The sequence below is a fragment of the Hyla sarda genome, chromosome 11, assembly GCF_029499605.1.
Source record: "Hyla sarda isolate aHylSar1 chromosome 11, aHylSar1.hap1, whole genome shotgun sequence".
NCBI classification, from domain to species: domain Eukaryota; kingdom Metazoa; phylum Chordata; class Amphibia; order Anura; family Hylidae; genus Hyla; species Hyla sarda.
The window spans coordinates 55,191,632-55,205,790 of record NC_079199.1 but is presented as its reverse complement, the minus strand read 5'-3'; the positions used below and the strand labels follow the sequence as shown (position 1 = coordinate 55,205,790).

The 14,159-nt window shown below is 42.9% G+C and overlaps 1 protein-coding gene and 1 long non-coding RNA gene across 4 annotated transcripts in view; one reads left to right on the top strand and one right to left on the bottom strand.

The window, feature by feature from the left end:
• Positions 1 to 1,376: 1,376 nt before the first annotated feature.
• LOC130295843 (uncharacterized) overlaps positions 1,377 to 14,159 on the bottom strand; it is a 79,778-nt gene continuing 66,995 nt past the window's right edge. Inside the window, exons 2-4 of one of the 2 annotated variants that reach the window (XR_008849024.1) lie at positions 7,830 to 7,974; positions 5,822 to 5,980; positions 1,377 to 2,164 (exon numbers count right to left, since the gene is read on the bottom strand). This is a non-coding gene — a long non-coding RNA (uncharacterized LOC130295843). The remainder of the gene's footprint in view (positions 2,165 to 5,821; positions 5,981 to 7,829; positions 7,975 to 14,159) is intronic. The other variant, XR_008849023.1, reaches the window with a different exon arrangement.
• ACTC1 (actin alpha cardiac muscle 1) lies at positions 4,881 to 12,639 on the top strand. Of its 2 annotated transcripts, XM_056547070.1 has the most exons (7): positions 4,881 to 5,090; positions 7,822 to 7,966; positions 8,937 to 9,261; positions 10,151 to 10,312; positions 10,868 to 11,059; positions 11,643 to 11,824; positions 12,077 to 12,639. In XM_056547070.1, the coding sequence occupies exons 2-7, from the start codon at positions 7,838 to 7,840 to the stop codon at positions 12,218 to 12,220; spliced, it is 1,134 nt and encodes a 377-aa protein (XP_056403045.1). In that variant the 5' UTR covers positions 4,881 to 5,090; positions 7,822 to 7,837; the 3' UTR covers positions 12,221 to 12,639. The 2 variants fall into 2 exon arrangements, with proteins under 2 accessions (XP_056403045.1, XP_056403046.1); XM_056547071.1 differs by lacking the exons at positions 4,881 to 5,090; positions 7,822 to 7,966 and adding an exon at positions 8,573 to 8,762.

The window sequence follows — 14,159 nt, the reverse complement described above, 5'->3', positions numbered from 1 at the left end:
TCCACCACTGCCTGCTGTACACTGGATACTACAAGTTCCACCAGTCCTCCACTACCTGCTGTCCTGTCCGCTGGCTACTACAACTACAATCAATATACCACAACCTATTGTCTGTTGACTAAAACTACCACAAGTCCACCCCCTTGCTGCGGCTACTACAAGCTAGGCCTACAAATATACAATCCATGATCCCCCCAAAAAAGGATAACTTTTTGACTTTTCATACAAAAACGATTCCTTCTTTACTATTTTTGGACAGCAACCCTGTTGCAATTCCCAAAAGGAGAATTTTTGGAATGCTTTGAAAAATCTTCCAATAATCCCTGTGTGCATTTCAACACTGGCAGGCATCTGCCAACAAAACAGGAATACTTACACCTATACTGTAGTGTTAAAAAGCATACAAAATCTGCTAGTGCAGTGTGTTTTTAAAAAAGCTGCCAGTTATCATGGGTAATTGCATGTTGCATTAAAGGGGTATTCCGATCAAATACATCTTATCTGCTATTCAAAAGGATAGGAGATAAGATGTCTGATTGCTGGGCCCTCACTATCTCCCTGCAGCAACCGCATTCTTTGCGAGGCTGCGTCTCAAGTCTCGGAAACCTCTTTGTTTCCGTGACTGGAGATGTGATATCATGCCACGCCCCTTGGGACATCACACCATGCCCCCTCCATTCATGTCTATGGGAGGGGGCATGGCAGCAATGGGATTCCGCTGCACAGTGCACACTGCAAAGTTTTTTAGGTGGACTTTCCGCACAGAAAATCCTCTTTAAAAATTCTGCCAGAACATTAAACTCGTTTGATCTCCGCTCTGCAGATATTGCCGTCTATGGGGAAGGCAATGTCTGCGAGGTCCTAGCCCCGACTCAGTCGGCTCTGCCCACACTCAGACTCTCGAGAGATTCCGTAGTGAGAAGGTGGTCTTATGGCAGTGTTTTCGAAACAGTCTGTCTCCAGGTGTTGTAAAACTACAATTGTAGTTTTGCAACAGCAGGAGACACATTGTATGGGAAACACTGAGTTATGGGCACAGTAAAGTAGCAATGGTTAAAACAATACACCCCGCATAAATAAGGACATTTTCTTTTGCAATGATTGGAATGTTATATCTATAATGCCATGCCTCCCTGAAAGAGAAGAGGAGGGGGATTTCCATTCAGTGCACTGGCATGACTTCTTGTCCCAGGGCAAAACTTCAACCTTGCTCTGCCAAAGTTTAGCTATTTCCATATATGAGATCCTCTAAAAGGCTAAAACCAGTTTCACTGTAGACTGCAAGCTGACGCATGTTTAGCTTGCTCTTTCTTCAATACCTGCAGATGTAGCAGTGCTGATAAGGTGATACTCAGCAAAGCAAGTTTGTCATTTGGTAAAGCTTTTAATATATTTTTTAAATGTATTTATCTTTTTGTATTGTAAGTACACATCTTAGGTCTTAGATCTCTCAGATGGAGGGGTTACTGTGGTGACTGACATTTTTAAACTTCTGGCAATGCTGCAGATTTTATCTGTGGATGTCTGTAGGTAAAATCCATAGTGGCACACTACAGTTTTACAAATTTCATTCATGTTGCAGAAATTTTTGGCATATACATTTGCAGTATGCCAATTCTGTGAAAATAGTGAAGCTTAAAGGAGTACTGCAGTCTTAGACACTAATCCCCTACAGGATAGGGGATAAGTGTCTGATCGCGGAGGGTCCAACTGCTGGGACCCCTGTGATTATCCCATACAGGAAACCGGCATTGCCGCGGCTCTGCACGGCTAATGCGCGTGTCATCGACCTCATTGAGGTCGACAAAACGTCCCCTCCATGCAATTCTATGGGAGAGGCAGGGATGCACGAATAATGCATCTCCACCTCTCCCATAGAGATACATGGAGAGGGAGTGTCGGCTGTGGTGTCATGCTGTGGCCAACATGTCTCCTGCATGGGAGCATATAGGGGATAAGTGTTTAGGGCTGCAGATCTTCTTTAAGGCCATGTTCACACGGTGGGCTTCTCATTGATTTCAATAGGATTCTGAAGCACTGTGCACAAGAAGGAATTTCCGGTGTCTGCAGAAATATTGAACCGATTTAATGTTTCTGCAGATTCTGCTCGGAAATGCATTGAAGTCTTTGTAAACTGTCCCAGTGCTTCCAAGTGTTCCAAGTGCTACCGAAAAAAGCAAACAAGCAGTTAATATGAAAAATATATTTTTTCTGGGCAGACATGCCGCACATTTTCAGCCGTATGAACATAGCCCTATAATTGGCGTATGCCACTTGTGCATATTTTTAAGTGTATTACACCATGCTGATCGTTCTTAAAGGGGTAGTCCAGTGGTGAAAAACTTATCCCCTATCCTAAGGTCCGACCGCTGGGGCCCCCTGCGATCTCTCTGTACGGGGGCCAGGCTCTCCGGCCAGATAGCAGGTGTCGACCTCCGCACGAAGCGGCGGCCAACACGCCCCCTCAATACATCTCTATGGCAGAGCCGGAGATTGCAGAGGACAGCGCTTCGGCTCTGCCATAGAGTTATATTAAGGGGGCGTGTCGGCCGCCGCTTCGTGCGGAGGTCAACATGCCCCCTTCCCGCGGGCTGTCGGGGCACTGTACAGGAGATCGCAGGAGGCCCCAGCGGTCGGACCCCCCGAGATCTCAAACTTATCCCCTATCCTTAGGATAGGGGATAAGTTGTTCACCACTGGGTTCACCACTGGACTACTCCTTTAAGGGCTTTGGCCTTAGTAAAAAGGGGGTGGGACCTAAACTTGCCAAAAATTTGCCAAATGTGAATTTTAAGGTGCAAAATTTTTTGCTTCAGCTAAGCCACCTAACAGATGGTGCAAGACAGTGAAAGATGTGCCTGATTTTCAAAGAGCCTGAACCACTGTTAAAATATGGCGCAATCTCATGCTGCCTATTCTGAGTTTATACTTTTTAAGAAATAACCTGATTTTTTAAACTTTAAAAGGAAAACTGTCACCAAATCCGCCCTGCACCAACCAGAGGTACTGTCTGGTAGTGTGGGGGATGCTGATCAATATGCTGCCTACCATGCCCGGATCAGTCTTGCCGCTCGCCTGTTATCTTCATTTTTCCAGATATGCAAATATTCTTCTAACTGGCACGGACGGGGTTACTGCCTTCATCTGGCACCATGACGTCACCGCGCCACTCAGCCCGCAGCACCGCCCGGCTTATGCATATTCATGCCCTCCCTCTCCTCCCCGCTCTGTATGTGACTCCACTGCGCTGAGGCCACTTCCGGGTGTACACAGGAATACAGTGGTCCCTCAACATACGATGGTAATTCGTTCCAAACGACCCATCGTTTGTCGAATCCATCGTATGTTGAGGGATTCGTGCAATGTAAAAAGTGCATTTAATACTCACCCGCCGCTCCGGACCGCGTCCTCACCGCTCCCGATGGTCTCCCAGGGGCTTCCGATGGTGACCCACTGCTCCGGCGTCTTCTTCGGGATCCTCCGGCTTCTTCCGCATCTTCTGCAGGGTCCGGGCCTCGCTTTCTGGTGACGTTATTACGTTGCTGCGCCGGGTCGGCGTGCGCAGAGACGTAATAACGATGCCGGAAAGCGAGGCCCGGACCCCGGAGAAGATGCAGAAGACACCGGAGGATCGCGAAGTGGACCCAGAGCAGCGGGGATAGGTAAGTGAACCTGTCCGGGATGCTTAAACTGCTATCTGACAGCAGCTTAAGCATTTTGCGCTGTCGGATAGCAGTTAATGCGATGGCACAGACATATAAAAACATTGTATGTCGATGCTGACATCGACATGCGATGGCTTCTGATAGGCCATCGTATGTCGATTTGATCATATGTCGGGGCCATCGCATGTCGGGGGGTTACTGTATGCATAAGCCGAGCGGTGCTGCGGGCCGAGCGGCGGTGACGTCACAGTGCCACAGGAAGGCAGTAACCCCGCCCGTGCCAGTTAGAAGATGATTTGCATATCTAGAATAATTAAGATAACAGGTGAACGGCAGGGCGGATCTGGGCATGGTAGGCATCATATTGACCAGCCAGTACTTCTGGTTAGTGCGGGGGGGATTTGGTGACAGTTTTCCTTTAAAAATTCCACAGAAATATCCACCACATTAATGATTCACTGTGGATTGTTTGTAGATCTGCTGCAGATATTACATATAGGTTTACATACTAGCTGTAAGAAGCACACAAAAAATATAAAATGTGTTTCTAGGAAAACCAGTCCAACTAAGTGGGTTATGCACACGACAGAGGAGCTGCAATGACAACCTCAGCTCTGCTACATCTGCATTTTAATGAAGTTTTTACACATGCATTCCCATTCATCCAGTGTAGTAAAGACCTGCAGAATGTCATAGTAGTAAGGATCTCTAACGTGATAGACTTCAGGCCCCCCCGAGGCATTAAGGGGATTAGAAGGACAGTATTTTTAATATTACTATGGGACTTACAGTCAACCCTCTGCTCTCTGTTTATTATTGCCAGGCTGACAAAGAACATGTAACGTTCTCAGTCCACCCGCTGCGCCATTCCTCTGCTGCTTAAGAGGTTTATTATTTCAAAATGAATGTATAAGTTAGTGGCACAATAAACTCCTGTCCGATCTTTCATTAACCAGAACACATCTCCCTGGTCTGTAGCTCAGTAATAACTTGCTATTTCTCGCTCACCCCCACCCGCCTTCCTTCCATTTGTGTAGCACCTGTCTGCTCCTTAGCAGTCACTGTTTCTGTGCTATTTCTTTCATTGTGCTGTTATTTTTTTTTTTTGTCACCCAGCATTGCAGACATGCTTTTTCGGCAATCCCTATTTGGCCATCCCTCGTAGTGCTCTCCCCACCTCCACACCTTCCATACATGGGCTAAGGGGTCCAAGGACCCTGCCCTCCCCCCTCACCTACTCCATTAATGGCTTCTTTGCTACTCAATGGCCCAGAAGCTACCAAATAAGGATAGGCCGTCTGCCTTTCCCTGTGGAGCTCCCCTCTGACTCTACTTCTTCAGGCAGGGTATAAATTGACAGCTCAGTCCCCAAGGCAGCACCCAGCCAATTTCAATCACAGCAGCCAGCTCTCTTGCGCTGACCAGGTAAGTACCAGCGGGGACCTGTAGGTGGCTTGTTGCTCCTTCCTGACTGATGGATTTCAGCACTTAGACTATGGGGACAAAGTCAAGCTTCAGTTTTGCTGTTAATAGTCAAACTTTTTGAACTCTTCAGATAAACAAAATTCTGATGACTCTTCGGGCTGGAACACACCAGGATTATTTTTCGGGGAAGGCTGAAATGATCGGACCTATGTCTTTTTCAGCTTTGGAAATTTCAACAGATTTTAGCCATTTTCCAGTAGTTACAGGAATTTGCAGCAGTTGCTTGCAGTTCTCTGAAGAGAATAACTACTGTGTAGAAGAATGACAGACGATACCTGACTACTGTGTATACCAGTGTTTCCCAACCACGGTGCCTCCAGCTGTTGCAAAACTACAACTTCCAGCATGCCCGGACAGCCGAAGGCTGTCCGGGCATGCTGGAAGTTGTAGTTTTGCAACAGCTGGAGGCACCCTGGTCGGGAAACACTGGTGTATACACACAGAATTACTCAGTTTACCTGAGAAATTTGGCATCACAATTTTGTTTACTAGGTTTACTAGGGAACTACAGTGTCCCTGTGCTACGCTTATGTGTCTTCATTTTATTAGTTTATTGACTGTATTTCTCAAGTGTAACTATACTATTGACTACAGGGGACCTCACCCAGCCATACTCAATAGCTATAACCCTCAACGCACGTTTAACCCTTTCATGACAAGACAGTACTTACAGTAGAGAATCCCATTTGCTTTGTCCTGTTTTCTCCTCGAGAAGTTTGCAGAGTCAGGTTATAGGAACCCGAAACTCAGTTTGCACTTGTGTGAGCGTGGAGGGGAGCTGGACACGGGGCAAGCTTGTAACACAGCTGTTCTTTGACATGTGAGGGCGACTGTTGAAAGCAGAGAGGTGGGGAAAGGGGGGACTGGTCATTGTCTACTTTAGGAGTCACTGCTATTAGTTACAGTTAATATTCTGCATACCTAATACTGTACTTAACAAGAGTGGTGTCCTTCCAATTGTCGGAAAACTACAACTCCCAGCATGCCTTGACTACCTGTATATGTCAAATCTTGCTGGTGGTTGTAGTTTCACAACAGTTGGTAGAGGGTAGACATTACATAGTATGGTTGAAAAAAAAAAAGACGCATATCCGTCAAATTCAACCAAGGGTGATCAATGTTAGAAAATATCAAAATATATGAAAATGTATTCTAGCATTCTATTGCGTTATGTTTGAAAGGTTGGATTCACAATCTAAAATTAAGGTTTTTTAGGAATCCAATTAAAAATATAGAAAAGCCATTAGGATAAGTTTCCACTTGGTTTGTTTTCTGGCAGTTTTAGGAATACTGCCGCTGCAGTTTTTGAACCAAAGCCAGAAGTGTATTCAAAAGGAATAGGACATATAAAGGAAGGACTTACACTTCTCCCTTATGGATCCACTTCTGACTTTGGCTCAAAAACTGCAGTGGTAGTATTCCAAAAACTGCCAGAAAAAAAAACAAGTGGAAACTTAGCCTAAGAATTCCTAAGAAAACAAGTCAGTCAAGAGTAGTTAAAAGAAATGTTAATCATGCATGTAGTGTATTCCTAATCATCATATTAGTTTTACTGAATATCAGTGGTTAACAATAGTTTAAAGGGGTACTCCGGTGAAAAACTTCTTTTTTTTTTTTTTTTAAATCAACTGGTGCCAGAAAGTTAAATAGATTTGTAAATTACTTCTATTAAAAAATCTTAATCCTTCCTGTGCTTATTAGCTGCTGAATACTACAGTGGAAATTCTTTTCCGTTTGAAACACAGAGCTCTCTGCTGACATCTCTGTCCATTTTAGGAACTGTCCAGAACAGAATATGTTTGCTATGGGGATTTCCTTTTACTCTAGACAGTTCCTAAAATGGACAGAGATGTCAGCAGAGAGCTCTGTGTTTCAAACGAAAAAGAATTTCCACTGTAGTATTCAGCAGCTAATAAGTACAGGAAGGATTAAGATTTTTTAATAGAAGTCATTTACAAATCTGTTTAACTTTCTGGCACCAGTTGATTTAAAAAAAATAGTTTTTCACCAGAGAACCCCTTTAACTATAACAATGATGCAGTACAGACCATTTGTCATTTGAACAAATAGATATATGTTTGAGGGTCTATTCACACGGCAGAATTTCTGCTTGCGGAATACCGCAAGCTGAAATTCTGCCATGTGAATAGACCTTCAGGCTAGGTTTGCACAATGTAAAATGAAAAAAATAAGTAAATAAATAAATATATATATATATATATATATATATATATATATATATATATAGATATATATATATCTCTATGGAGAAAAATAGGTAAGGAAAAGTGGCAGGTTTATTATTTTTTTTCTTATAATGTGCATTCTGAAAAATTATGGTAAAGCGTCCGTCAGTGCACACATTGCTTTAAAATACAAACTATGGCAGTAATTCTAAAGTTGGAATTGCTATTTTTTTTAATATAATGTGTATACTGACAGCCACTTTGATGACTTTAATAGAACACATTGTTAGTTTTTAAAAAACTGCTGCTTTTTATACTTATTTTACTGTCATTTTATGTTTTCAATCTACCCTGTGTGAACTCAGCCTTACCCAAACGATATACAATACCAGTAGTGCAGGTGATAGGAATAATAATATAGGAACATTTAATGTCCAGTTATTACAGGGTTTTCGTTTTGTTCTGATGATTAATTTATTTTACAGAACCTAACCTGCCAACATGTGTGACGATGAGGAGACTACCGCCCTGGTGTGCGACAACGGCTCAGGGCTGGTGAAGGCTGGGTTCGCTGGGGATGATGCCCCTCGTGCTGTGTTCCCCTCAATCGTCGGTCGCCCCCGTCACCAGGTATACACCTTTTCATAAATTGAAGTACTGTTAAAGTAATTACTAGTGATATTGATATATTTTTATATATATATATATATATATATATATATATATATATACTAATATCACTAGTAATTTCATTAAAAGGAAAGAAAATCTAGTTTTATATATATATATATATATATATATATATATATATAACTAGATTTTCTTCCTTTTTAATAAATAGTCAGTAATCAAATGATCTATGCCATTAGGTAATGCAATATAACAAAGAAAGAGGCCCCGGTCTGCCTAGTTGTTGATAGAACAGCATCAAGCTAGTGCTATATTATTCGATGCTTATTAATAACATGTCTATGCATCTTAATCTCTCCTTCTTTTCCTACTACTGGGAGATAAAAATAGAAATAGCAGAGAGCGTGTGCAGCAAGGTCTAGTGATAAGATGAGCCAGTTATTAATAGGCAGCTTTGAACCTCCTCATATTCTCCTGTCGTGCTGTGTACTGGGTGAAATTGGCCTTGTTATACAGTCAATGCTGGCACACAGTGAATGGCTTTGCCATAGCTGAAATATCAGCAGAAGCATTGCTTACATCCAAATACTCATGAGCGGAAGCTGAGCATATTACAATTAGTCTTTGCCAACAGCCTATTAGTATCATTTACTGTAAGGTCCTGCCAAGTCCTCAACTGGGAATATACAGGAACCATGGGCGCTAAGGCCATAGTGAAGAAGAGCTGTCCAGTTCATGTGGCCAAATGATATTAATTCCAACTGAGTCATGATCTTGTCACCTTCGAGCTGTAGAGGTCAGGGTAACTTTGATCCAGTATTATAAACACTATATAAAAAGAACTGGCTGATACAATTATATGCATATCCTCCATAATGCTTCAATTCCATATTTGAGGTGTCCTCTGTCTGTACATAATTTTATTTTATCAGCTATGACATTAATTTTTCAATCTTTTATTTCGAAACAGGGTGTCATGGTAGGTATGGGTCAGAAGGACTCCTACGTAGGAGATGAAGCTCAGAGCAAGAGAGGTATCCTGACCCTTAAGTACCCCATTGAGCACGGTATCATCACCAACTGGGACGATATGGAGAAGATCTGGCACCATACCTTCTACAATGAACTCCGTGTAGCCCCTGAGGAACACCCCACCCTGCTCACTGAAGCCCCACTGAACCCCAAGGCTAACCGTGAGAAGATGACCCAGATCATGTTTGAGACCTTCAACGTCCCAGCCATGTATGTTGCCATCCAGGCCGTGCTGTCTCTGTACGCTTCTGGTCGTACCACAGGTGAGAACAGACATCATAAGAAAACTTTACACATATAATTAATAACTACTAGATCTACCCAATACATTTTTTTAATGCAAATACTATCATATCCAAACTCTACACTGCAGTCCTAATGGTGGCTTGAGCATTGTGTAGGCTGTAATGATTTCACCAGTACTACAATGGGTTAAGATATTTTATCATCATTTCAAGCATAATCCTAAAACATAGTGCACAAGATGGGGTCAACAAGTTGACAGTAAATTATTTTTTTGTATTCCAACCCTGCACCCAATAATACATCAAAGTCAAATTAATTCATCGCAAGTTCAACCAGAATGCGTAGGGAGCTTTAATCTTCTTACACAAGCATCTCGTCTCTGAATCTAGCCTATTTTGTAGTACTGAAATACTGGCTTATATTTACAGGAATAGCACTTGACAGAGGAGGGGGTCATGGAGTGCTGTGACCCCACTCTGGCTGGTGCAGTGCACAGGGCAGTAACATCTGTCTGTATATTAATAGCAAGGACAGAAGTGCAGCTGAATGCTCAGTACTTTACCCTCACCCTATATTTTTGTAGAAATTCAAATGCCTAAAAGGTTTTATGCTGATAAGAATAAAGTAGAGTAAGTAGCTGCAAGTGTAATCTCTTGTACACAGTCTGCACGCTGTGCTTGATCACTGACAGATTCTGTATAGTGATGCCCCTTGGCAAAGTACCATTTTGTTTATTGTACTTTACATACCGCAAAGCACTGCTTGGCACATCCTTTTGTGTCTTCAGCATTGCTATTCCATATACCAACCACAGTCACAAAATAACCCTGTCCCCGAAACAACAATACAGCTTGATTCTCCTGGTGTAGTGCAAATCTGACTATAAATTCTGTCTCCAATTTACAGGTATCGTTCTTGACTCCGGTGATGGTGTCACACACAATGTCCCCATCTATGAAGGGTATGCTCTGCCCCATGCCATCATGCGTCTTGATCTGGCTGGCAGGGACCTCACAGATTACCTCATGAAGATCCTGACTGAGCGTGGCTACTCTTTTGTGACCACAGGCAAGTTTCATGCCATTTCATGGTTTCCAAGAATTTGCATGCTGTAGGGCCTAGACCTCAAAAGTGTTTATTCTCATAGCTATGTCAGTTCTGTGCAAAACATACAGGAGCAATGACACAACAAATATAGAGGCTCTAGTGTGTAATATGGTATGCCCGCGGTAGTGGCAGTCACAAGGCAATGACAGTGCTCGGGGAGGCACACAGTACATATTCCATGGGATTTACAGCAAAGTAGCTATTGTACAATCCATATATAGCACATACTGTAAAAATCCGATTCATGTCAGCCAGGGGCAGAATCACAGCTCTCCCCTCCCAGGAGGCATCTACGTATCCTTACATTCCTGTATTATCTTCAGAAACTAGAAATTATATGTATATTTTATGATTACTATAGATATTTAAACTCCTGTTATACAAATAGTTAAGGAAGTCATATGTCATTTTCAGACCTCAACATTTCCTATTGTTTCTCTATACCCTGTGATATTTCAAAATGTTACCATATTAATAAGAAAGTTTAGTTCATTTTCATATTTTTCACCCTTACAGCTGAACGTGAAATTGTCCGTGACATCAAGGAAAAGCTGTGCTATGTGGCTCTGGACTTTGAGAATGAGATGGCAACCGCTGCCTCTTCATCTTCCCTGGAGAAGAGCTATGAATTGCCTGATGGTCAGGTCATCACCATTGGCAATGAACGTTTCCGTTGCCCTGAGACCCTCTTCCAGCCATCCTTCATTGGTGAGCCTCTATACATCCTATACAGCTAACCATTCACACGTCTTACACACCTAACCAGTAACTCACAGATATACTGTATAAACACAACATACTATTTATATACATATACTTCCAAATTCTATGAGCATGAATATGCATCTCATAGTCTGATGATGACCGGTTTATAACAAATAATCACAGATACTTGAAATAAAACACAAATACCAAGCAAGTAACTAAAACTGAATTACATAATGTATACATGCCTATGTTCTGGTATTTTAAAGTATTACATTCTATAAAGGCATCAGAGCTGGTTAATGTTATCACGTAACACAATTTAGAATCCATCCTAGTTAAGTATAGATTTATAATAAAGCACACAAACAGACTCCCATACCATGTTCCCTGGCCAACACAAGCTGCTACTTCAACAAAGTCCCTTTTATCATGCTAAAGCTCTAACACCTGCTTAGTACTTTAGACAGTTGCTTTCCAGTTGGCAGAGCATGTTAAATTCCGCCTTGGACACTGAAAACACATATTCTTCCCAATCACTTTATACCTTGTTAACAAATCATGGACTCTTTCTTGTTGATCTCAGGTATGGAGTCTGCTGGTATTCATGAAACTACCTACAACAGCATCATGAAGTGCGACATTGACATCCGCAAGGACCTGTATGCCAACAATGTCCTGTCTGGTGGTACCACCATGTACCCAGGTATTGCTGACAGAATGCAGAAGGAAATCACCGCCTTGGCCCCCAGCACCATGAAGATCAAGGTGAGGAATGAAAATGATCTTGATATCGAAAAAGGCACATCCTATTCACATAACATGAACAGAATACAATATCCCTAGCTTATCATTGGGATATTGTAATTTATAATAGGCTTATGGGCTCTAATGTATAGATGTATTCAAGCATATGAGACAATAGAGTCATTATACACTTACTATAGAAAGGCAGCAAACTCATGGAGGTCGCAGTGTCTAGTGTGACTATGTATTTACAATTCTTTCTTCTTCCCACAGATCATTGCCCCACCTGAGCGTAAATACTCTGTATGGATTGGTGGCTCCATCCTGGCTTCTCTGTCCACCTTCCAGCAGATGTGGATCAGCAAGCAGGAGTACGATGAGGCAGGACCCTCCATTGTGCACAGGAAGTGCTTTTAAAAACCTCACATTTTCATTCGTCTACACATACACAGTACCTCCAACTCAGAACAACAAGATATTGGGCAGCCATTGTACAGTTTGTTTACACTCCATCATATTTATTACTTTATAAATAAAACAGATGCTGTTATTAAGTCCATCCGTTCGCCTGTCTTCTTTGCCCGGGATGTTATGTTTAACCATTAAATGGAAGCCATCTGATCTAGGTTTATCAATTCAACGTAAAGGTTTATTGGGGGAAATAGGAAATGTGGAAGGCTAACAGGCATATCTTTGATATGCATTCGATCATATAGATACTATTGTGTCAGAAGCGCAGGTCCTATGGGAAGTATGGGAAGTAAACAAAAATGTATTCAAAAAGTGAAAGTTGGAATTTTGTTACAAAACTTGTAATATGTTAAATAAAAAATAAATGGTGAAAACGAAAAGTTTTTTTAATTCAAAAAGATTTTTGTCCTATATACTTGCTTTGGGAGAAAAAGACAATCAGCAACTAAAATAGTAAAATGTCATCCATCGGTCTCCAAACACCAGAATTGGCCAAGACGGGAAATCAACACAATAAACCTTTCTAAATGTCAGTATATTCAGAATGGTGATGGCACATCTCTAAACACATCAATGTGTCTATCCAAAAAAGAAAAAAATTATTGTAAAGTAACTTCTTTCCTAATGTTAGGTCTTTAACATGACTAGGGATGTCCCGATAGCGATACTAGAATCGGTATCGGGGCCGATACTATCCATTTGCATGGTATCGGGGACTCGTTTAATGTCCCCGATACCATGTCCGATACCTGCTGCCGCTCGGCTGCCCGGTTCTACCATCCTCCCGTCCGCATCATAGTGTCACACACGTTACTCCACCTCCTCCACTGCGCCCAGCATAACGCTACGGAGGAAGCAGAGTGACGTATATGTCACATGCTCCTCCATAGGACGCCATGATGCGGACGGGAGAGCGGGGCAGTGGAGCGGCAGCACCCGACAGAGGACAGCTGCAGGTGAGCTGTCTGCAAGGAGGGGGGCTGCTACTAATGTCTACAGGGGAGCCTGCTGGTGCCTAAAGAGGGGGACCTGCTGTCTACAGGGGCAGGGGGGGCCTGCTGCTGTTTAAATGGGGGCCCACTGTCTACAGGGGGGCTGCAGTCTACAAGGGGGGGGGCTGCTGTCTACAGGGGGGCTGCTGTCTACAAGGGGGGGGGGGCTGCAGTCTACAGGGGGGCGGCTGTCTACATGGGGCTGCTGTCTACAAGGGGGGCCTGCTGTCTACAGGGGGGCTGCTGTCTACAAGGGGGGCCCTGCAGTCTACAGGGGGGCTGCTTTCTACGAGGGGGGCTGCTACTAATGACTGCCGGGGGGCTGCTGCTAATGTCTGCAAGGGGATACTACCTACTATTAAAGGCAATCTTATAGAAGAGTCACCAGCACTAACTTGACAGTGCAGGTCACCCGATTTCTACCGCTGCTCACCATGTGAATATCAGTACAATCGCTCCGGAGACATTGGTCTCGCCGCCAATGCAAATTCCCTGTTCTGCCCAATGGAGAAGAGAGAAATCTTGGCTCATACTACAGCAGCCGCCTCCATTGCACACAACAAGGACCCACATATCAGCATGGTAAGCAGCGCCAGAAACGGGGTCACCCTGGTGTCAGATTTCCTTTAAAATAAAAGTACTCATACTTGGTATCGGCGAGTACTAGAATTAAAGTATTGGTACTTGTACTCGGTCTTAAAAAAATGGTATCAGGACATCCCTAAACATGACATCTTCATCATCATCTCAATACTAGCATAAATCAATGTATACATAGTGAATACTGCATGATTAAATATAGCTGGACACCTGAAAACTGCACCCACATGTGCATGCTGAACATCTCTAATATGGTTTTAGCCTATACCTTTCCTTGTCAACTTTCCTTCTGC

Excerpts from the sequence above, each read along its gene's own strand:
- ACTC1 (XM_056547070.1), top strand. The coding sequence starts at position 7,838 with ATGTGTGACGATGAGGAGACTACCGCCCTGGTGTGCGACAACGGCTCA. Across the intron at positions 7,967-8,936 it reads TCGGTCGCCCCCGTCACCAG|GGTGTCATGGTAGGTATGGG; the intron begins GTATACACCTTT and ends ATTTCGAAACAG. Across the intron at positions 11,825-12,076 it reads CCAGCACCATGAAGATCAAG|ATCATTGCCCCACCTGAGCG; the intron begins GTGAGGAATGAA and ends TTCTTCCCACAG.